Source organism: Rhinoraja longicauda, chromosome 14, assembly GCF_053455715.1.
Source record: "Rhinoraja longicauda isolate Sanriku21f chromosome 14, sRhiLon1.1, whole genome shotgun sequence".
Lineage (NCBI taxonomy): Eukaryota > Metazoa > Chordata > Chondrichthyes > Rajiformes > Arhynchobatidae > Rhinoraja > Rhinoraja longicauda.
In genome coordinates, this window is record NC_135966.1 from 11806216 (window position 1) to 11830108 (window position 23893).

The 23893-nt window shown below is 42.8% G+C and overlaps 1 protein-coding gene across 2 annotated transcripts in view; it reads left to right on the forward strand.

The window, feature by feature from the left end:
* LOC144600053 (glucocorticoid receptor-like) overlaps window positions 1-23893 on the forward strand; it is a 67400-nt gene that overhangs the window by 37755 nt on the left and 5752 nt on the right. For both annotated transcript variants that reach the window (XM_078411413.1, XM_078411414.1), the window contains exons 3-8: window positions 1896-2068; window positions 6853-6969; window positions 12529-12801; window positions 13957-14101; window positions 18801-18931; window positions 20159-20316. In XM_078411413.1, coding sequence (XP_078267539.1) covers window positions 1896-2068; window positions 6853-6969; window positions 12529-12801; window positions 13957-14101; window positions 18801-18931; window positions 20159-20316 — 997 coding nt within the window. The remainder of the gene's footprint in view (window positions 1-1895; window positions 2069-6852; window positions 6970-12528; window positions 12802-13956; window positions 14102-18800; window positions 18932-20158; window positions 20317-23893) is intronic.

Below are 23893 nucleotides of genomic sequence, written 5' to 3' on the forward strand. Positions count from 1 at the left end.
GCCTGTCCTGCTGAGTTACTCCAGCTTTTTGTGTCTATCTTCAGCTTAAATCAGCATCTGCAGTTCCTTCTTGGGAAATTGGTTCAAAAGGTTAGGGCCCAAAGGATCCAGAGCAAATTGGATCCAAAATTGGCTTGGGAATAGGAGACAAAGGGTAATGGTAGAGGATTATTTTTATGATTCAATGCTTGTGAGTAGTGGTGTTCCTCAATTATCAGAGCTGGGAATCTTAGTTTGTAATACAGGCATTCCCTTTCTTAAGGGTTATGTTCCGTAAACCCTTGCATAACTTAGATCTTGTGCAAGTGGGAATTACCTTAAAACAAAGTAGAAACAAAGAACTGCAGATGCTGGTTAATGCACAAAGTCAGCACGTCGGGCAGCATCTCTGAAGAACATGGATATATGATGTTTCGGGTTGGGAACTTCCTTCGGACTGATTCAGTCTGTTGGGTTACTCCAGCACTTTGTGTTGTTTCACCTTAAAACCAAGAGCCCTTATTCACCAGTTGCTGCACTGTCCGGTTGACCTGGCTGTTGTTGCAGCTCGCATTCTAGCCCCTGGCTGACAGCACTTGCTTCAGGCCGTCGTCACAAGACGTACTCTGTCACCATGGGACTCCTTCCCTTTTCTCCAGCTACCGCTTCTTGTTGATCGTCGCTTTATCCATTCCCCCTCCACCGCCACTGCCTCCTTCCTCCCAGCAATCAAGGTATCGGCAGCTGGTGAAGAAGGGCTCGCTGATGCACCTTGTGATGCACCTTGTGATGCACCTTGTGCAACTCAGCCGGGACGTGCTCTCTGCCGCCTCCCTCGTTCTCGCTCCCTTTCCCAATGTTGCACCGAGCCCGGGCGACTGTTTTATAGCCCTCACCATCCTCCAGTTGCAATCACACAGGCCATTCAGGAAATGAGACCACCTGTTGTGAATTATTAGCATAAGTGTGTTTACGTAACTCATCTATTATGTAGGTTGGGGAGTGCTCGTATATGTGAATGATTTGGATGTGGATATAGGCGGCATGAGTAGTGAGTTCACAAATGACACAATGGTTGGTTGAGATGTTGATATCGTGGAGGGTAGTCCTCCTAGGTTATATCTCCCCGAGGTGATATCAATGTGTTGGTGAAATGGGGCTGAGGAATGGCAGATGAAGTTTATTCCAGATTAATGTAAAATTATGCATTTTGGGAGTGCTATTGAGCCCACGGCATACACCGTGAATGGAAAGGTCCTCGGGAGTTTTAAAGAACAGAGTGGTGTACAAGTCCACAGATACTAAAACAAGGTAGTGTAAGAAGATAACATGGTTAAGGAAACATGAGAGTGGCCTTCATTAGTTGGAGCATTGAATACAAGAGCAGGAAAGTAATGTTCCAATTTTAAAAAACATTGGTCAGACCTCAGCTGGAGTACTGCATGCATTTCTGATCACCACATGACTCCACAGGTTTAGGTGTATTATTGCCATGTGCAGTGAAAAGCTTGTGTTTGTGTGCTACCCAATCAAATCAGATAATAGACACAAAATGCTGGAATAACTCAGCGGATTTAAAAGCAAGACATTAACATATTGAAAGCGGGAAAATAATACAGTGGCACACTCTATAGATAAGTCTTAAAAAACTCACTGCATTTAAGGCATACAATTAGAATTTAAGTTTGTGAAGCATCATTGTGATGCTGCCTTCAATTTACCAGTATTGTTTGGTTAGCCTAGGAGAAGACTTACAGTTGGACCAATGCTTCCAGAGAGCGAAATTATATAATTACCAATGAAATGCTTCGCCAGGCAATATAAATATCACAGTTGACTGTTTAAATGTAAATACCAATGGGATATTTGTGTGTCGGATATGATATTTTATGTGATCTATATATTTTTTCCTCTAGCTCTGCTCTGAAATCTGATGGATGCTTATCAACCACCTCCACCTCCACCTCCAATGCCTCCTCAGGCCCACCTGCCAAAGTCTGTCTAGTTTGCTCGGATGAAGCATCTGGATGTCATTATGGTGTTCTTACTTGTGGAAGTTGCAAAGTTTTTTTCAAGAGAGCTGTAGAAGGTAAGGATTTTAAAGTATTAACGTGTTTTAACATTCATTATATTATAGGTAAGATGGGTAAAAGCTAAATTTTCTTTTCATAAATTCATCAGTGCATCCTGTGCCAAAGTGTAAAGAAGGAACTACGGAAAGAAATGAAACCATATTGCGGAAAGAAATTAAACGATATAGTGATATTTGCCTCTGCTTATTTAGGATTATGTAGAATATGCATTATGGAAATGTGCTGTTTGGCTCCACCAGTCCACCTCAATATTTAAGGGTTCACTTGAACATTCTCCCAACTATCCTCATATACTTTATTAATGTAAACTTCTATTCCTTTATCCCACCTCCCCACAAAGAAATCTATACAATTTGCTCCCTCACACTCTGTTGGTGAGTTCCATATTCACGCCACTCCTCTCAATTCCTTAGATAGACACAAAATGCTGAAGTAACTCAGCGGGTCAGGGAGCATCTCTACAGAAAAATAATAGGTGGGCTTCTTGGTGGTTCCTTTAATCCCTCACGTAGAAGCTTTATCTCTGTTGGATAATTTCACCAAAACCAAGTTGTGTCATTATTGCCATGTGGAAACTAAATGCAAAGCTAAGTCTGCAAATTTACACAAAACACAAAGTGCTGGAGGAACTCGACAAGTCAGGCAGCATCTATGGAGGGAATGGACAGACAACGTTTTGTGTCAGGACCCTTCTTCAGGCCTGAAATGTGTGTTTGTCAATTCCTTCCATAGATGCTGCTTGACCCATTGAGTTCTTCCAACACTGCGCATTTATTAATACCAATAGCTGTGCAACCTGTTTAGGATTTAACACGTCAGTCAAGTATTAGAAAAGCCTGCATTCTCACTGGTATCTTATTACTTAACACACAGCGGCTTAAGAACACTCTTCCATCAACTCATTCCATAATTTAATTGCAAAACTGGCTCAACATCCCATATATTTATGTCTACCGCATGTCTACCGCACAGAAGCATGCATCCAGTCTAACTCATTTGATCCACCCACGTAGCTTTGATACAAGCCTCTTTTCACTGAAACAAAAAAACCCTGCAGAAAATCTGAAATGAAACTAGAAAAAATAGATACTCATCAGATCAGATGGGGAAATGGGGTTAATAAGAGATCATTGACCTGAAGCATTAGCTGGGTTTTTTTCTATCCACAGATGTTGCCTGACTTGGCTGAGTCTGCTGGATTTTTTGTTTACTTCAAGCTTCTCTTACTTGTCTTCCAGACCTACCCATTCTATTCCTTTTTTCTTTGAACTTATCTAGCTTTCCTTGAGTGTATCTATACTATTTGTTTTAGTACTTTTGGCAGGGCCTTGTCCATTCACGTCACTATATGAATTATGAAATTTCCAATTAATTAGAAGACAAGGTCATCAATTGTTTCATTGAATGTTTCAATAGGCTTGAGGGACTAAAATGGCTTGAGTGTATTTCTGAGTCATAGCCATGGAAACATCAGCCCTTCAGCCCAACTTTTCCATGCTCTGAACTCCAGTTGACTGCCACTATGCATAAAATTAACATTCTGGGGAAAGATTTGAATGGACTCAATCCTTGCCTCGTATTGGTAAAGTTATTTGTCAGAATATGGTTGTTCTTTTGTCTATAAAGAGTCAATTTCCAATTCTACCAACTTGTTTTGATGCATGACTGCATCCAAAAAACTATCCTTTTGGCTTTATGGATGCTGCCTGGACCGCTGAATTTCTCCAGCATTTTTTCATTTTGCGCATTCATATTTTTGGTGCTTATAAGAACTAAGCTATTCAGATTTTCCCTGTCCTATATTGAAATTGCAATCTCTCACAAAAAAAATGTTCCTACTTGTTCTTCTAGTCTCCATATTTTATAACCATTACATTACTTCTATCAAGACCGTGGATTACTCTGCAATGGTCTTGTATCTTTGGTAGGCACAAAATGCTGGAGTAACTCAGCGGGACAGGCAGCATCTCTGGAGAGAAGGAATGGGTGACGTTTTGGGTGGAGACCGTTCTTCAAGTCTGAGTTACTCCAGCATTTTGTGACTACCTTCGATTTCAATGGTCCTTTAAATCTGCATCTTTTTGCAGCAATACGTAGAGGTGCCTACCAGAGAAGGGGCAGTGTTGGACCTCCTGTTAGGAAATGAGATGGGTCAGGTGACGGAGGTATGTGTTGAGGAGCACTTTGGGTCTAGTGATCATAATGCCATTAGTTTCAATATCATTATGGAGAAGGTCAAATTTGGACCAAGGGTTGAGATTTTGGATTGGAGAAAGGCTAATTTTGAGGAGATGAGAAAGGATTTAAAAGGAGTGAAATGGAAATTGTTGTTTTATGAAAAGGATATAATAGAGAAATGGAGGATATTTAAAGGTGAAATTTTGAGAGTACAGAGTCTTTATGTCCCTGTTCGGTGGAAAGGAAAGAATAATAATTTGAAAGAGCCGTGGTTTTCCAGGGAAATTGGACACTTGGTTCGGAAAAAGAGGGAGATATACAATAAATATAAGCAGCAGGGAGTAAATGAGGTTTTTGAGGAATATAAAGAATGTAAAAGGAATCTTAAAAAGGAAATTAGAAAAGCGAAAAAAAGATACGAGGCTGCTTTGGCAAGTAATGTAAAAGTAAACCCCAAGGGGTTCTACAGATATGTCAATAGCAAAAGGATAGTGAGGGATAAAATTGGTCCATTAGAGAGTCAGAGTGGACAGCTATGTGCTGAGCCGGAAGAAATGGGGGAGATATTAAACAATTTCTTTTCTTCGGTATTTACCGAGGAGAAGGATATTGAATTATGTGAGGTAAGCGAAACAAGTAGAGTAGTGATGGAAATTAGGAGGATTAAAGAAGAGGAGGTACGGACACTTTTGAAGAATATAAAAGTGGATAAGTCTCCAGGTCCTGATAGGATATTCCCTAGGACATTGAGGGAAGTTAGTGCAGAAATAGCAGGGGCTATGACGGAAATATTTCAAACGTCATTAGAAACAGGGATGGTGCCGGAAGATTGGCGCATTGCGCATGTTGTGCCTTTGTTTAAAAAAGGTTCTAAAAGTAAACCTAGCAATTATAGACCTATTAGTTTGACGTCTGTGGTGGGAAAATTAATGGAAAAGATACTTAGGGACAATATATATAATTATTTGGATAATCAAGGCCTGATTAGAAACAGTCAACATGGATTTGTGCCTGGAAGGTCATGTTTGACTAATCTTCTTGAATTTTTTGAAGAGGTTACCAGGGAAATTGATAAGGGCAAGGCTGTGGATGTTGTCTATATGGACTTCAGTAAGGCATTTGACAAGGTTCCACATGGAAGGTTGATTAAGAAGGTTAAATCGTTGGGTATTAATAGTGAGGTTGCAAGATGGATTCAACAATGGCTGAATGGGAGATACCAGAGGGTAATGGTTGACAATTGTATGTCAGGTTGGAGGCCAGTGTCTAGTGGAGTGCCCCAAGGATCTGTGTTGGGTCCACTGTTGTTTGTCATTTACATTAATGATCTGGATGATGGTGTGGCAAATTGGATTAGTAAATATGCAGATGATACTAAGATAGGTGGAGTAGTTGATAGTGAGGTAGATTTTCAAAGTCTACAGAGAGACTTGGGCCTTTTGGAAGGGTGGGCTGAAAGATGGCAGATGGAGTTTAATGCTGATAAGTGTGAGGTGCTGCATTTTGGTAGGACAAATCAAAATAGGACGTACAGGGTAAATGGTAGGGAATTGAGGAATGCAGTGGAACAGAGGGATCTGGGAATAACTGTGCATTGTTCCCTGAAGGTGGAATCTCATGTGGATAGGGTGGTGAAGAAGGCGTTTGGTATGCTTGCCTTTATAAATCAGAGCATCGAGTATAGAAGTTGGGATGTAATGTTGAAATTGTACAGGGCATTGGTGAGGCCGAATCTGGAGTATGGTGTGCAGTTCTGGTCGCCAAATTATAGGAAGGATGTCGACAAAATGGAGAGGGTACAGAGGAGATTTACTAGAATGTTGCCTGGGTTTCAGCACTTAGGCTACAGAGAGAGGTTGAATAGGTTGGGTCTTTATTCTTTGGAGCGTAGAAGGTTGAGGGGGGACTTGATAGAGGTTTTTAAAATTTTGAGAGGGACGGACAGAGTTGACGTGGGTAGGCTTTTCCCTTTGAGAGTGGGGAAGATTCCAACAAGGGGACATAGCTTCAGAATTGAGGGACAAAGGTTTAGGGGTAACATGAGGGGGAACTTCTTTACTCAGAGGGTTGTGGCTGTATGGAATGGGCTTCCGGTGGAAGTGGTGGAGGCTGGCTCGATTTTATTATTTAAGAGTAAATTGGATAGGTATATGGATAGGAGGGGATTGGAGGGTTATGGTCTGAGTGCAGGTAGATGAGACTAGGTCAGGGAGAATGGTCGGCGTGGACTGGTAGGGCCGGACAGGCCTGTTTCCATGCTGTAGTTGTTATATGTTATATGTGTTATATCTGCAGTTCTTTCCTACACGTCTCGCATCTTTGTGTATCTTTAATCCTTTTCCTGGTGTTTCCATTCCTTGATCATTCAAACTGAAAGTTCCATTGTTTTACTGAGATAAGTGTCATTTAGTGATATTACCATTCTTGCTTTTTTCAAAATTTCGCAGTCTTCCAAAAATAGTACAGCTTGAAATGTTTATCTTTCTGTCTTGTCCAAAGTAAGTGCATGTCTTTTGCAGTGTGTTGCCTCTGAACCATTGGAAAGTTCTAATGTTAGATGTGCCAATTATATTTTCATGTAAGTATACACTTTTCCTTGTAGGGCAGCATAACTACCTCTGTGCTGGAAGGAATGACTGCATCATTGACAAGATTCGCCGAAAGAACTGCCCAGCTTGTCGTTTCAGAAAGTGCCTCCAAGCTGGGATGAACCTTGATGGTAAATTTGGTTAAACTATCTCCATTAAGACTATTGTGATCAAATGGGTAAATGGTGAAGTTATGGGAAAAGTTGATAATTGGAGATATCTGGTTGTCCTTGCATTAAAATTAGAGAAATGTAGTGCATCGCTTTAGCAACCTATTAAGAAAACAAATGACGTGATCCTGATAATGAAGGGACTGGAGTAAAGGAACAAAGCTTTTTTATTAAAATTATATAGGAACATAGTAGAGACACAAAAGACCAGATGCTCGAATCTGAAGCAAAAACAAACCATCTGAGGAACCAGACAGCATCTGTGGAGGGAAATGGTCTGTTAATGTTAGGGGTTGAGAGCTTTTCTCTGAACCAGACTGTCCATTCCCCTCCACAAATGCTGTCTAATCTGCTGAGTTCCTCTGGCACTTTGCTTTTTGATCTGACAAGAATACTCAATACTTCCTTCTCTTGCAGCTTGTTCTTTGAACCTATGTGGGGCTTTTTTGGAACAGTGTAGGAGACCAAAGGTAGAAAGGTGAGATGGAGAATTAACTTGGAGGCTCATGGTTGTCATTGCAGATTGAACAAATATATTTTGCACTGCACATTGTGAACACAAAATGAGTTCACAAAGTTGAAAGAGGCACAAGAGGGTCACTGTTTCACTCGGATAGAATCTTTGGATCCCTGATTAGTCGGAAGAAGTAAAGGATAGGTGTTATATCTCATGTAGTTGCATCTGAAGCTGCTGTGAGAAGGGAAGTGAGTGTTGGTAGGAGTGGAAGAGGGAAATGGGGGAGGTCACAGAGGAAATGGTCTAAATGTGGGGAAGATCAGATCAGATATATCGGAGGACACTGAGAAGCTAGAGAGAAAATTGCAGATACCCTGCTTGAAGTTTGTGAGTCATTAAATAAAGATGAGTGTGCCAGAAGACTGGTGGGTGGCAAATGTTGTGCCTCTATTTAAGAAGGGCTGCAGGGAAAAGCCTGGGAACTACAGGGCAGTGAGTCTAACATCTGTGGTCAGAAAGTTACTGGACAGTATTCTGAGCGTTATTTATAAGATATAAGCATCGAGAGACAATAGGTGCAGGAGTAGGCCATTTGGCCCTTTGAGCCAGCACCACCATTCAATGTGATCATGGCTGATCATTCTCAATCAGTACCTCGTTCCTGCCTTCTCCCCATACCCCCTGACTCCGCTATCCTTAAGAGCTCTATCTAGCGCTCTTGGATGCATTCAGAGAATTGGCCCCCACTGCCTTCTGAGGCAGAGAATTACACAGATTTACAACTCTCTGACTGAAAAAGTTTTTCCTCATCTCCGTTCTAAATGGCCTACCCCTTATTCTTAAACTGTGGCCCCTGGTTCTGGACTTCCCCCAACATTGGGAACATGTTTCCTGCCTCTAACGTGTCCTACCCCTTAATAATCTTATAAGTTTCGATAAGATCCCCTCTCATCCTTCTAAATTCCAGTGTATACAAGCCTCGTCTCTCCAGTCTTTCAACATATGACAGTCTCGCCATTCCAGGAATTAACCTAGTAAATCTACGCTGCACGCCCTCAATAGCAAGAATATCCTTCCTCAAATTTGGAGTCCAAAACTGCACACAGTACTGCAGCTGCGGTCTCACTAGGGCCCTGTACAACTGCAGAAGGACCTCTTTGCTCCTATAGTCAACTCCCCTTGATATGAAGGCCAACATTCCATTGGCTTTCTGCACTGTCTGCTGAACCTGCATGCTTCCTTTCAATGACTGATGCACTAGGCCACCCAGATCTCGTTATACATCCCCTTTTCCTAACTTGACAGTATTCAGATAATAATCTGCCTTCCTATTCTTATCACCAAAGTGGATAACCTCACACTTATCCACATTAAACTGCATCCACCCACTCACACAACCTGTCCAAGTCACCCTGCAACCTCATAGCATCTTCCTCACAGTTCACACTGCCACCCAGCTTTGTATCATCTGCAAATTTGCTAATGGTACTTTTAATCCCTTCATCCAAGTCATTAATGTATATTGTAAATAGCTGCGGTTCCTGCACCGAGCCTTACGGTACCCCACTAGTCACTGCCTGCCATTCTGAAAGGGACCCATTTATCCCGACTCTTTGCTTTCTGTCTGCCAACCAATTTTCTATCCATGTCAGTACCCTACCCCAATACCATGTGCTCTAATTTTGCCCACTAATCTCCTATGTGGGACCTTGTCGAAGGCTTTCTGAACGTCAAGGTACACTACATCCACTGGCTCTCAATTTTCCTAGTTACATCCTCAAAAAATTCCAGAAGATTAGTCAAGCATGATTTCCCCTTCGTAAATCCATGCTGACTCGGAACGATCCTGTTACTGCTATCCAAATGCTCCGCAATTTCGACTTTTATAATTGACTCCAGCATCTTCCCCACTAACTGGTCTATAATTTCCCGTTTTCTCTCTCCCTCTCTTAAAAAGTGGGCTAACATTAGCTACCCTCCAATCCACAGGAACTGATCCTGAATCTATAGAAAATTGGAAAATGATCACCAATGCATCCACGATTTCTAGAGCCACCTCCTTAAGTACCCTGGGATGCAGACCATCAGGCCCTGGGGATTTATCAGCTTTCAATCCCATCAGTCTACCCAACACCATTTCCTGCCAAATGTGAATTTCCTTCAGTTCCTCCGTCACCCTAGGATCTCTGGCAACTAGAACATCTGGGAGATTGTTTGTATCTTCCTTAGTGAAGACAGATCCAAAGTATCGGTTCAACTCGTCTGCCATTTCCTTGTTCCCCATAATAAATTCCCCTGCTTATGTCTTCAAGGGACCCACATTTGCCTTGACTATCTTTTTCCTCTTCACATACCTAAAAAAGCTTTTACTATCCTCCTTTATATTATTGGCTAGCTTACCCTCGTACCTCATCTTTTCTCCCCGTATTGCCTTTTTAGTTATCTTCTGTTCTTTAAAAGAGTCCCAATCCTCTGGCTTCCCACTCTTCTTTGCTATGTTATACTTCTCTTTTATTTTTATGCTGTTCTTGACTACCCTTGTCAGCCACGGGTGCCTCTTACTCCCCTTAGAATCTTTCCTCCTCTTTGGGATAAATTAATCCTGCAACTTCTGCAATATTCCCAGGAATACCTGCCATTGCTGTTCTAGATGGATACTGGCTGATTAGGGACAGACAGCACGGTTTTGTACATGAGAGATCATGTCTCACAAATCTTATTGGGTTTTTTGAAGATGTGACCAAAACGATTGTTGGGTCAGCTGTAGACATATGGATTTCAGCAAGGCATTTGATAAGGTTCCACATGGTAGACTGCTCTGGAAGGTTAGATTGCATGGGATCGAAGGACAGATAGACGACTGGAGAGAAAATTGGCATAATGGAAGAAAACAAAGGGTAATGGTGGAAGGTTGTTTTTCGTACAGGAGGCCTTTGACCAGTGGTGTGCCTCAGGGTTCATTGCTGAACCAATTAGTGTTTGTCATCTATATAAATGATTTGGATTTGAACATACAAGGCATGATTAGTGAGTTTGCAGATGGTGCTAAACTGGGTGGTGGTGTAGATAGTGAAGATGGCTGTCAAAAATTGCAGAAGGATCTTGATCAGTTGGGTAGGTGGGTTGAGGAATGGTTGATGAAATTTAATATAGTGATGTGCAAGGAGTTGCATTTTAGGAAGGTTAATCAGGGCAGGACCTATGCAATAATTGGCAGGGTTCTGGGGAGTGTTGTAAAGCAGAGGGATCTAGGAGTGCAGGTACAGAGCTCCATGAAAGTGGCATCACAGGTAGATCGCGTGGTCAAGAAGGCTTTCGGCACTTTGACCATTGTCTGTCAGAGTATTGAGTATAGAAGTTGGGAGGTCACATTATAGTTGTTCAAGGCATTGGTGAGGCCACATTTAGAGTATTATGTTCAGCCTTGTTACCGTTATAGGAAAGATGTTGTTAAATAGGAAAGGGAGCAGAGAAGATTTACGAGGATGTTGGAACTCAAAGTCCTGAGCAGGAGGATGAGGGGTGATCTTATAGAGGTGTATAAGAATATCACAGGAATAGACAGTGTAAATGCACAGAATCTTTTACCTAATGTAGGGGAATCAAGAATCAGAGGACATAGGTTAAGGTGTGGGTTGGAAAGATTCAACAGTTCAACAACAGAGCTTTATTTGTCATTCGGTACCAAGGTACCGAACGAAACTACATAGCAGTCACACACAAAAAAGAACACAAGACACATGACCCCAACACAAACGTCCATCACAGTGACTCCAAACACCCCTTCACTGTGATGGAGGCAACAAAACTTCCACTCTCTTCCCCACGCCCACGGACAGACAGCGCGTCCCCGACCGACCCGCACAGTCCCCGCGGCCGAGTCGCACCGGGCGCTGAGACGTCTCGCGGCCGAACCGGGCGATGGAAGGCCCCGCGGCCGTACGGTGCGCTGCTAAGTCCCGCGGCCGAGCCGCGCCGGGCGATGTTAGGTCCCGCGGCCAAGCCGCACCGGGCGATGGAAGGCCACGTGACCGAGCCGTGCGCAGCTAAGTCCCGCGGCCGAGCCGCGCCGGGCGATGTTAGGTCCCGCGGCCGAGCCGCACCGGGCGATGGAAGTCCCCGCGGCCAAGCCACAGCGGGCGATGTTAAGTCCAGCGGCCGAGCCGCACCAGCGATGAAAAGTCCCGCGGCTGAGCCGCGCCGGGCGATGTTAGGTCCCGCGGCCCGGGCACTGTTAAGTCCAGCGGCCGAGCCGCACCAGCGATGTTAGGCCCTGCGGCCGAGCCGCACCGGGCACTGTTAAGTCCAGCGGCCTAGCCGCACCAGCGATGTTAGGCCCCGCGGCCGAGCCGCACCGGGCGATGGAAGGCCCCGCGGCCAAGCCGCACCGGGCACTATTAAGTCCAGCGGCCGCGCTGGGCGATGTTAAGTCCAGCGGCCGAGCCGCACCGGGCGATGGAAGGCCCCGCGGCCGAGCCGCACCCCGCGCCGTGAGGAAGAGACCTAAAAGAGAAAGGTTTCCCCCACCCACACCACCACCCCCCACATACACACATACACAACCAAAAAAAAAAAAACCCCATCCCAACACCGACACACAACAAAAAAAAAAGGAAAAAAGACGAACAGACTGCTAGCGAGCCGCAGCCGTTAGGCGCCGCCAATTCAGCAATTCAATAGGAACCTGAGGGGCAACCTTCTTACCCAGAGAATGGTAGGTATTTGGAATGAGCTGCTGGAAGAGTTAGTTGAGACAGGTACTATCACAATGTTTAAAAAACATTTGGATAAGTACATGGATAGGATTGGTTTGGAGCGATTATGGGCCAAACGTGGGCAGGTGGGACTAATGTAGATTGAGCATTTTGGTCGTGGGCAAGTTGGGCTTAAGGGTTCCACGCTCTATGACCATGACTCTATCTCATAATTAAACCATAATCGATTGATACCATGTTATCAGTCACAGCAATGGCCTTTCCAATAAGATTTCGCTCTCAGATGGGACACCTCTTTGGGATTAAATATTTTGAAACACTGCAGTAAATCTAAAATTTTATTTATAGCTCGGAAAACAAAGAAGAAGATGAAGGCACCACATACCAGCACCTCAGAAACCACAACAAAGGCAGTATCACAGGACATTTCTCTAGTGCGCCCTGCATTGCCTGGTTTAAGTCTATCTGTAACCTCGATCCTTGAGATGATTGAGCCAGATCTGTTGTATGCAGGATATGACAGCTCTTTGCCCGATACGCCTAACCGTCTGCTGTCAGGATTGAATAACTTGGGTGGGCTACAGATGATTTCGGTTGTAAAATGGGCAAAAACGCTACCAGGTAAGTGATAATGCATTGTGCTTTGAAAATAGGCATAGCCATTCTTAAATAAGTCCTTTTACCAGCATACTTTTTCATGGATACCATTTGTCATACTTCATCTGAATGACTAACATATGCTTGTGATTCACAACAGCCAGGTGCTTATAAACTATTTAATCACAAAGATTGTCACAATTGTGTATGTGGGTTGTGAAATAGGCACATAAATTATTATTTTTAAAGATTGCGAGCCCTGACTGGTGAGGTGGTAATTTGCTGCCTCACAGCGCCAGTGACCCGGGTTTGATCCTGACTACGGGTGTTGCCTGTACGAAATTTGTCCATTCTTCCTGTCACTATGGAGTTTCTCCAGGTGCCTTGGTATCTTACCACACTGCAAAGACGTAGGTTGATTAGGTTTGGTAAAATTATAATTTGTCCCTAGTGTGTAGGATAGTGCTAGTATATGGGGATCGCTGGTCAGCATGGACTCAGTGGGCTGAAGGGTCTGTTTCTGCGTTGTACCTTTTAATGTCTAAAAGAGACCATGAAGAAGAGAATTATAGAAAATTGTGGGAGCACTGTTCCTGAAATGGTCCAGCTTCGTTATGCACCTCAAAAGGTCATGCTAAGATCCTCTTTAGATCAATCTTTGGTGATGGACGTTGTGTGTCAGAGTAGCCTAGCTGAGTATTTACAGTCCATTTTGACGATGGTGTTTACTGCAGCAATGGTGCATCAGTGGCAAAGGGAATTAATGTTGCGGCTGCTAAATGTGTCGCCGAACAAGTTGCTTTTGTTATGGATTGTGTTGAGCTATTCGAGTATTGTTGGAGCTGTACTCAGGCAATAAGAGGAGACAATTCCATCATGCTCTGGTTTATTGTGTTAACATTTTCTGAACTACCTGCGTTTTTATTAATGACTATTCTACTGTCTCTGACCATCTTTGTTTTGGAGCACCTGTTAGGAATAAGTTAGTACATCCAGTGGAATCTAATCTGAAGCTGTGACGCAGGTTTTTAAGATGGTATCCATAGATTTCTAACTTTGTTGGAGCAACAGTGTTTGGGAAATGAAACTTTTTGTTAGAAGATCATACCTAAGATAGTGTCCGATAATGTTAACAGATATCCAAGAGGAATCATGCAGAGTATTGCTTTCTTTCTGCAGGATTCAGATCCTTACACCTGGATGACCAAATGATGTTACTGCAATATTCTTGGATGTCCCTTATGGTTTTCAGTCTTGCTTGGAGATCTTACAAACACTCCAATAGTAGCATGCTCTTCTTTGCACCGGATCTCATCTTCAATGAGTAAGTACTGCATCACAAGATGGCATAGGTGATTCTTAAAAAATATTCACAATTCCAAAAAATTGCCTTCTAAAGAACAAAATGATGATATGGTGATAGTTATTTTAATTAAAACATAATATTGCTGCATACCTGAGCTGGGCAGTAGTAGGCTTCACCCTTTGTAGTGACAGCAATGGATAGCTGACGGTACATCGCACAGTTGTGGTAGTACTCTATTTTTTACTATAGAGTGGCATTTTGTTTATGAAAAGGAGAAATGGGATCCAAGTGACGTGAATCTGCAAAAGAAACAGGAAAAAGACTTGCAATCACCTGAATCAGTCTCAAGAAGGGTTCCGACCCAAAAAGTCACTTATTCTATTTCTCCAGAGATGCTGCCTGACCCGCTGAGTTACTCCAGCACTTTGTGTCATCATCTCTAAATCCCATTCCGCAATTCAATGTGGTCATGGCTAACCCAATCTCTAAAACAGTTCCCCTGTGCTCTCCCCATACATTTGATTACCTTGTAGTTCAATTGCCTGTTACTTGAGTGTACAGATTGTGTACATCTCAGGCTCAAGCACAGATACTTATGGTTCACCATGTGTCGCTGTCTGCCAAACCTAGAAATAAGGGATTTAATCCCTCAATCCATGTCAGTAATTTACCCTCGTTCCACCAACACCATGGTCCATGTACAAAGATGAAGGATCAGAACAAGATTGACATGATTGGTAATGTGCAGGATAAGGGAAATACAAATGGGATGGAACACAAGGACACACAGATATTTACCCTTTGCTAGGCTTGTCAAAATGCTTCGTTTGGAGGAGGTGATCTGTGCAGACAGGAGAAAAGAAACAAAGCTTGTGTGGTATTTCAGAAGAATTTCACGATTAGGGAAACCATGTGCTTTACTGAAATCTGAAACAAAAACAGAAAGTGTTTAATATCCAGCAGGTCAGGTGGAAAGAAAAACAGTTTGTGTTTCAGGTCAAACGCCCTCAACAGAACAGATAGTTGTGTTACATGCTAGGAAGGATATTGGAAAAGAAGATGGCTCCAATCATTATAGTTCATGTTCTAGTTTGGAGGTTACTTGGTAGTAACTTGCTGCGTTCCAAACTGTACAGCTCTGTGACGAAAGAGAAGGGAAATTTTGCAAAGGAGTGAAAAACCGCAAGATCACTTTAGCAATGAGATAAAGCAATGAGATAAACCGGCTCACAAAGCTCTACAGATAGAATTTAAAAAGCAAATGGGTTAAGATTCAAAGGGAAGTTATGCTTGTGTACCCTGGTATAACAGAACTGGTGGAATGCATAATTACAAAAAATATAAACCATAGACTAGTTTTAATGTGGATTATTACTTGCACTCAGATCAATCTAAGCTGGCTAACTTCATCTGAAAGGTGGTAAATATATGGAACAGGGGACCCAATGGTTTCCTATTCATTTCTAAAATCTGATGAATATCCTATTTTGGCCAGGATCCACTTTGCCCCATTGTAAAGGAAAAGAGATGCAAGCTTGCAGTCTATCATATGCCGTCATCAGAATGTTACAGATTGGTAGCAAAAGTGCGTTCTCATGGAAGTCTTGATTGCTATTTAGGACACAATAGAGATATAATTAATGAATGGTGACACAAAATTTTACCACATCCTCTTGTGAAACTTCCAGAATGTTGCAGTGTTAATAACCATGCATAATTCTCGCAATATAATTTTCCCTTTTAAGCAATTGCACCAAAATCATGTGTCCTCATCAATTTTTGTGCCAATCAGCAGGGAGAATGATGAGGACAAAGATATCTTGGATTTGTCCTTGCTTTATCATTGCTTCTTGAGGGCTGATAAAGGTGCTGATGGCCTCTAATGATAGCCATGGTTAGTTCTGGCCAGGGGAAAGTTTGTTTTCACCCCTTCTTTCCCTATCTGACAGAATTTTGTCTCCTTTACACCTCTAGCCTTTGTCACTGTCTCTACTGATCTACCAATCAACCAATTACTTGTCAGGCTTTGCCTCGTTCCTACTTCGCTTCAGCTTTCTCACCCTAGTCTTTGTCTGAAGAAAGGGTCCCAGTCTGAACCTTGGTCTGTCCATTCCCTCCAGCGGGTTAGGCAGCATCTAACGGAGAACATGGATGGCTGACATTTCGTGTTGGGGCCCTTCTTTAGACATAATAGACGTGACCCAAAATGTCATCTATCCATGTTCTCCAGAGATGCTGCCTGACTCGCTGAATTACTCCCGCACTTTTTGTCTTTTTTGTAAATCGGCATCTGCAGTTCCTTGTTTAGTCCACCATAGATGCTGTCTAATCTGCTGAGTTCATCTAGCACTTTGTTTTTTGCTTGATGTTTCTGTTCACTGTTAATGAATTGAGTGGTATGATTAAGGACAGTGCTTCATGCAATTACAGTGAATCATCAGTAGATTAGTTTTAGATGATCTTGACTAATCTTGCACAACGCTGCCAATATTTAGTCAGTAACAAGGCACAGTATCTCTTTGATAAAAACAGTATTTGAAGAGACATTGTAATTTCTCTTTGGACATAAAAATGGTTAAGATCTTTATAGTTAAGTGACTTATTAATTACAAGAAGATAGACACAAAATGCTGGAGTAACTCAGCGGGACAAGCAGCATCTCTGGATAGAAGGAATGGGTGGCGTTTCGGGCTGAGACCCTTAATTGCAAGACTGGTACGAGATGAGAAAACATTTCTTCACACAGAGAGTGGTGAGTCTGTGGAATTCTCTGCCACAGAAGGTAGTTGAGGCCAGTTCATTGGCTATATTTAAGAGGGAGTTAGATGTGGCCCTTTTTGCTAAAGGGATCAGGGGGTATGGAGAGAAGGCAGGTACAGGCTACTGAGCTGAATGATCAGCCATGATCATATTGAATGGCGGTGCAGGCTCGAAGGGCCGAATGGCCTACTCCTGCACCTATTTTCTATGTTTCTATTTAAGATTTTTTATCTCAATGTGCATGTTTCAGTGTTCATTTCACACTCAGTAAAATAATTAAACCGCAAGTTGAAAGTTGTGTTGTACTTCTTGGATAGCTGCCTGAGATCATTCTTGAATAAACTCAAGCCCAACTTGATATCATCACAATATCTGAAATGCATTGTTCTTAGATTGATGCCTTAATGCCAGACAAATGACAATGGGAAACAGCATAGAAACATAGAAAATAGGTGCAGGAGTAGGCCATTCGGCCCTTCGAGCCTGCACCGCCATTCAATATGATCATGGCTGATCATCCAGCTCAGTAGCCTGTACCTGCCTTCTCTCCATACCCCCTGATCCCTTTAGCAAAAAGGGCCACATCTAACTCCCTCTTAAATATAGCCAATGAACTGGCCTCAACTACCTTCTGTGGCAGAGAATTCCACAGACTCACCACTCTGTGTGAAGAAATGTTTTCTCATCTCGGTCCTAAAAGACTTCCCCCTTATCCTTAAGCTGTGACCCCTGGTTCTGGACTCCCCCAACATCGGGAACAATCTTCCCGCATCTAGCCTCTCCAACCCCTTAAGAATTTTATATGTTTCTATAAGATCCCCCCTCAGTCTTCTAAATTCCAGCGAGTACAAGCCCAGTCTATCCAGTCTTTCCTCATATGCAAGTCCCACCATCCCAGGGATTAATCTGGTGAACCTTCTCTGTACTCCCTCTAAGGCAAGAACGTCTTTCCTCAGGTTAGGAGACCAAAACTGCACACAATACTCCAGGTGCGGTCTCACCAAGGCCCTGTACAACTGCAGCAGAACCTCCCTGCTCCTAAACTCAAATCCTCTTGCTATGAATGCCAACATACCATTCGCTTTCTTCACTGCCTGCTGCACCTGCATGCTTGCTTTCAATGACTGGTGCACCATGACACCCAGGTCACGTTGCATCTCCCCTTCTCGCAATCGGTCACCATTCAGGTAATACTCTGCTTTCCTGTTCTTGCCACCAAAGTGGATAACCTCACATTTATCCACATTATATTGCATCTGCCATGCATTTGCCCACTCGCCTAATCTATCCAAGTCACTGCAGCCTCCTAGCATCCTCCTCACAGCTAACACTGCCACCCAGCTTCGTGTCATCCGCAAACTTAGAGATGTTGCATTCAATTCCCTCGTCCAAATCATTAATATACACTGTAAATAACTGGGGTCCCAGCACTGAGCCTTGCGGTACCCCACTAGTCATTGCCTGCCATTCCGAAAAGGACCCGTTTATTCCTACTCTTTGCTTCCTGTCCGCCAACCAATTTTCTATCCACCTCAACACTGAACCCTTAATACCGTGTGCTTTAAGTTTGTACACCAATCTCCTATGTGGGACCTTGTCGAAGACCTTCTGAAAGTCCAGATATAACACATCGACTGGTTCTCCCTTATCCACTCTACTAGTTACATCCTCGAAAAATTCTATAAGATTCGTCAGACATGATTTGCCTTTGGTAAATCCATGCTGACTTTGTCCGATGATTTCACCACTTTCCAAATGTGATGCTATCACATCTTTAATAACATGTTCTTGGCACAAGAGGGGTTTAGCAGCAAACATACTATTATCATTGCATAAAAGGACATGAACAGCTAAATATTGAATATAAAAAGCCCTCAGGGTAAAAAACTTAACATGCAATTCTTTCAATGACAAATGTAACAGGAATGATGTACATGTTGCCATTTTTTAATTAAAGGGAGCGGATGCAGCAGTCAACGATGTACAGTTTGTGCAAAGGAATGAGCAACATTGCAGTAGATTTCAGAAACCTTAAGGTTGCCTATGAAGAATATCTATGCATGAAGGCATTATTGCTGCTTGGCACAAGTAGGTATTTATCTTGGTAATATTACTAGATTGGGCACATCATGTGAATCCTTCAGTTAATTTTTTGATGTTAGTCTCAGTGCAGCAAATCCACGAAGCTATAAATATATATAAACTATTAAGGGTTAAGGCAACGTGGCCAGTTTCTTATATCAGTACATTGTGTCATGATTATCTGAATATTATTTGATGATTTCTACCTCTGATGTCCCTCGAACTATCCTTGACCGGACTTTGCTGGCTTTACCTTGCACTAAACGTTATTCCCCCTATGTATTTGTACACTATAAATGGATTGATTGTAATCATGTATTGTTTTTCTGCTGACTGGTTAGCACGCAACAAAAAGCTTTTCACTGTACCTCGACACATGTGACAATAAACTGAACTGAACTGATTTCTAATTTTGTAATGCCATGAAAGAAAAACTATAAAGAGAATACAAGAACATAAGAAAATAGCAGGAGTATGCCATTTGGCCCCTTCAACTTTTCCTGCCATCATTCTGATCATACTCATCTGCTCCTGAACACTGCCTCTTCTGTGCCAATTCTTCACATCTCTCAAATTCCTGATCTTGCATAAATTGCCTGATCTATTTCCTCTTTAAAATTCCCACAGTGATCTTGCCATTAGATTTACCCACAAACCAAACAAAAATCCTCATGCCGTTTCTGTTCATGCTTGATCGAGCACCGAATCACGACAAGGTCACAACTACTTAATGAGTGCCCTGGGCAATTTATCCTAATAACTAGCTTTCTCAAGTTGCATCCATTAAATGCACTTGATGGCAGCGATTATTGAAGGTGACTCACCACCACCACCTTGAGGGCACCTGTGATGGGCAATATTTGGTAACGTTGCTAGCAATGTGCCCATATCCTGGACATAAATAATCAGTTAGTGTGCAATCAACACCTTAAAGTAATTGTACACAAATAGAAAGTTTGTGTACATCAATGTAATAAACTAAATTTGTCGGTTTAGTCAATTCATAATTTGGTTCAATAACACTAATTTTGGGTCTACGTTAGAAGGACATAGATTGGAGCCACACTCCAGCACTTGGACTTAGCTAATACTGATTAATGATGGATGGATACACCATGGAACCAGGTCCTTCGGCCCACCGAGTCTATATTTCCCATATAATCTATTGACATGTTATGGCTTATACTTACTTTCACTGCATAATTCACAAAAGGTGTTTTTCCTCCCCCACAGTACCAACAGAAGGCTTGAGGAGCCAGGCTACATTTGATGAGATTCGAACCTCGTACATAAAAGAGCTGGGGAAAGCCATAGTGAAGAAAGAGGGAAACTCGAGTCAAAACTGGCATCGTTTTTATCAGCTGACTAAACTTCTGGATTCAATGCATGATGTAAGTAAAATTCTGGGGAAAAGTAAATGTTTCAAGTATCCCAGCAGACATGCTAACATCAATTAAATTATTGGTTGAGTAAACATTTCCTGCAGAGGCAGACCAAATATTAAAACGTTTATCAAAAAAAAAACTGATGACAGACACAAAAAGCTGGAGTACCTCAGCGGGTCAGGCAGCATCTCTGGAGAAAAGGAATAGATGACATTTCTGGTCGAGACCATTTTCTTTAGACCGGAAATGTCACCTATTCCTTTTCTCCAGATATGCTGCCTGACCTGCTGATTTACTCCAGCTTTTTGTGTCCATCTTCAGTGTAAACCAGCATCTGCAGTTCCTTCCTACACAACAAACTGATGAGAAAGGGATATGATTGCTGCATAGGTTACATATACCAAAAAAGTATTTGAAAGAAGGGTCCTGACCAGAACCGTTGCTTGTCCATGTTCTCTTGAGATCTGCCTGATCCGCTGAGTTACTCCAGCACTTTCTTTTTTTGTAAACCAGCTTCAGCATTTCTTCTAACTCTACTTTTTTTTATTGTTAATTCAAATATTTTTTCTAGTAATAAGACACCCATTATTTGGTTATCAAACCACCAGCAGGCTTGCAAGTAGCTGAGGTTGTTCACCTCAATGAAAATTGGAAATGTAATAGCTTTTATTTTTTCGGGACCTGAACAACTACAGTGTTTATTGTCCATACCTGAGAAGGCATGGTAATAGACAATAGACAATAGGTGCAGGAGGAGGCCATTCGGCCCTTCGAGCCAGCACCACCATTCAATGTGATCATGGCTGATCATTCTCAATCAGTACCCCGTTCCTGCCTTCTCCCCATACCCCCTGACTCCGCTATCCTTAAGAGCTCTATCCAGCTCTCTCTTGAATGCATTCAGAGAATTGGCCTCCACTGCCTTCTGAGGCAGAGAATTCCACAGATTCACAACTCTGACTAAAAAGTTTTTCCTCATCTCAGTTCTAAATGGCCTACCCCTTATTCTTAAACTGTGGCCCCTTGTTCTGGACTCCCCCAACATTGGGAACATGTTTCCTGCCTCTAACGTGTCCAACCCATTAATAATCTTATACGTTTCGATAAGATCTCCTCTCATCCTTCTAAATTCCAGTGTATACAAGCCTAGTCGCTCCAGTCTTTCAACATATGACAGTCCCGCCATTCCGGGAATTAACCTAGTAAACCTACGCTGCACGTCCTCAATAGCAAGAATATCCTTCCTCAAATTTGGAGACCAGAACTGCACACAGTACTCCAGGTGCGGTCTCACTAGGGCCCTGTACAACTGCAGAAGGACCTCTTTGCTCCTATACTCAACTCCTCTTGTTATGAAGGCCAACATTCCATTGGCTTTCTTCACTGCCTGCTGTACCTGCATGCTTCCTTTCAGTGACTGATGCACTAGGACACCCAGATCTCGTTGTACGTCCCCTGTTCCTATCTTGACACCATTCAGATAATAATCTGTCTTCCTATTCTTACCACCAAAGTGGATAACCTCACACTTATCCACATTAAACTGCATCTGCCATGCATCCGCCCACTCACACAACCTGTCCAAGTCACCCTGCAACCTCATAGCATCTTCCTCACAGTTCACACCACCACCCAGCTTTGTATCATCTGCAAATTTGCTAATGGTACTTTTAATCCCTTCATCCAAGTCATTAATGTATATTGTAAATAGCTGCGGTCCCAGCACCGAGCCTTGCGGTACCCCACTAGTTACTGCCTGCCATTCTGAAAGAGACCCATTTATCCCCACTCTTTGCTTTCTGTCTGTCAACCAATTTTCTATCCATGTCAGTACCCTACCTCCAATACCATGTGCTCGAATTTTGCCCACTAATCTCCTATGTGGAACCATGTCAAAGGCTTTCTGAAAGTCAAGGTACACCACATCCACCGGCTCTCCCCTGTCAATTTTCCTGGTTACATCCTCAAAGAATTCCAGAAGATTAGTCGAGCATGATTTTCCCTTCGTAAATCCATGCTGACTCGGAACAATCCTGTTACTACTATCCAGATGCTCCACAATTTTGTCTTTTATAATTGACTCCAGCATCTTCCCCACCACTGATGTCAGACTAACTGGTCTATAATTTCCTATTTTCTCTCTCCCTCCTGTAATCCGCCACCACCACAGTAAATGTCCAAGTCCGGATGATAAACAACTTGGAGGGGAACTTGGTGGTGTTCCCCGCCACCTGCTGCCCTTGTCCATGGCAGAGCTGGATAAGGAACTGCAGTGCACATCTTAGATCATTCATAACTGCAGCCATTGTAAGCTGGCGTGAAGGGAATGGGGTACCAATCAAGCAGGCTGCTTTTTCCTAGTTGGTGTCAAGCTTCTTGTGTTGTTTTTGCACCTGCACTGTTCAAGGTGGTTGTCTACCCCTCATGACTGTCTCTGCTTCTTCCCTCCCCCACCTCATGCTTTGCCCCTCACATGTGCACGTCCGCCTGCCTCAGCTTCGCCATCCACTGGGCCTCCACTGCCTCAGCTTCACCATCCACTGAGCCTCCACTGCCTCAGCCTTGCCAAATTGTGTTCTCTTTCTCTGGCAGTGGTTGTATTTTTATAACATAAGGCAGTACTGCACCAGAACAGGCTCTTCAGCCCACCATGTCTGTACCGAACACGATGCAAGACCAATTCTTATCTGCCTGCACCTAAACCATATCCCTCCATTCCTTGCATTTCCATGTACCTATCCACAGACTCTTAAATGCCACCAACCTATCTGCCTCAATCATCATCCCCAGCAGCGCCTTCCAGGCACCCACCACTCTTTGTAAATAAAAATCTCACTGTATATAACTTTGGTTGGGCCACATTTGGTGTATTGAGTGCAATTCTGGACACCACATTGCATGAAGGATTTGGAGGTTATGGAGAGGGTGGGGAAGAGGTTCACCTGAATGATATGTAAATTAGCGACAACGAGGGGTTGGAAAACTTGGATTGTTTTCCCTGGAGTGTCGAAGTTTGAAGGGGAACCGAATGGATGTATACTTGTGTATGACAGACATAGATTGGGTAGATAGTCTTTTTCCGAGGGTGGAAATGTGTAATACCAGAGGGCATAAATTTAAGATGAAAGGGAGAAGGTTTAAAAGAGATTTGCAAGACAAATTTTTAAGAAAAGAGTGGTATGTGCATGGAACGTGCTGCCAAGGGAGGTGGTGGAAACAAACAATAGCAGCATTTATGAAGTGCCATGTGCATTCTGATGGAATTAATTCAAATTGGCATCACAGTTGGCACAGACATCGTGGGCAAAGGGCCTGTTCATCTGCTGCATTGTTCTCTGTTTCATGAGGTAAAGTTTTACCATTTTGGCCTCGGAGCTACACAAAAAATAATGTATTCGCTTCATTCCTTATCCTGTCATCAAAACATTCAATAAGGTTTACTACTTTATATCACTGTGTATCTTAAAATCACCAATGCTGGCATTGATTGGTTAATGTGCCTGCTAAAATACTGCCATTCTCCTTCAAAAAATGCTTTTACAATTTTAATGTTCACTTAGTTTAACAGGTGGGGTTGAACATA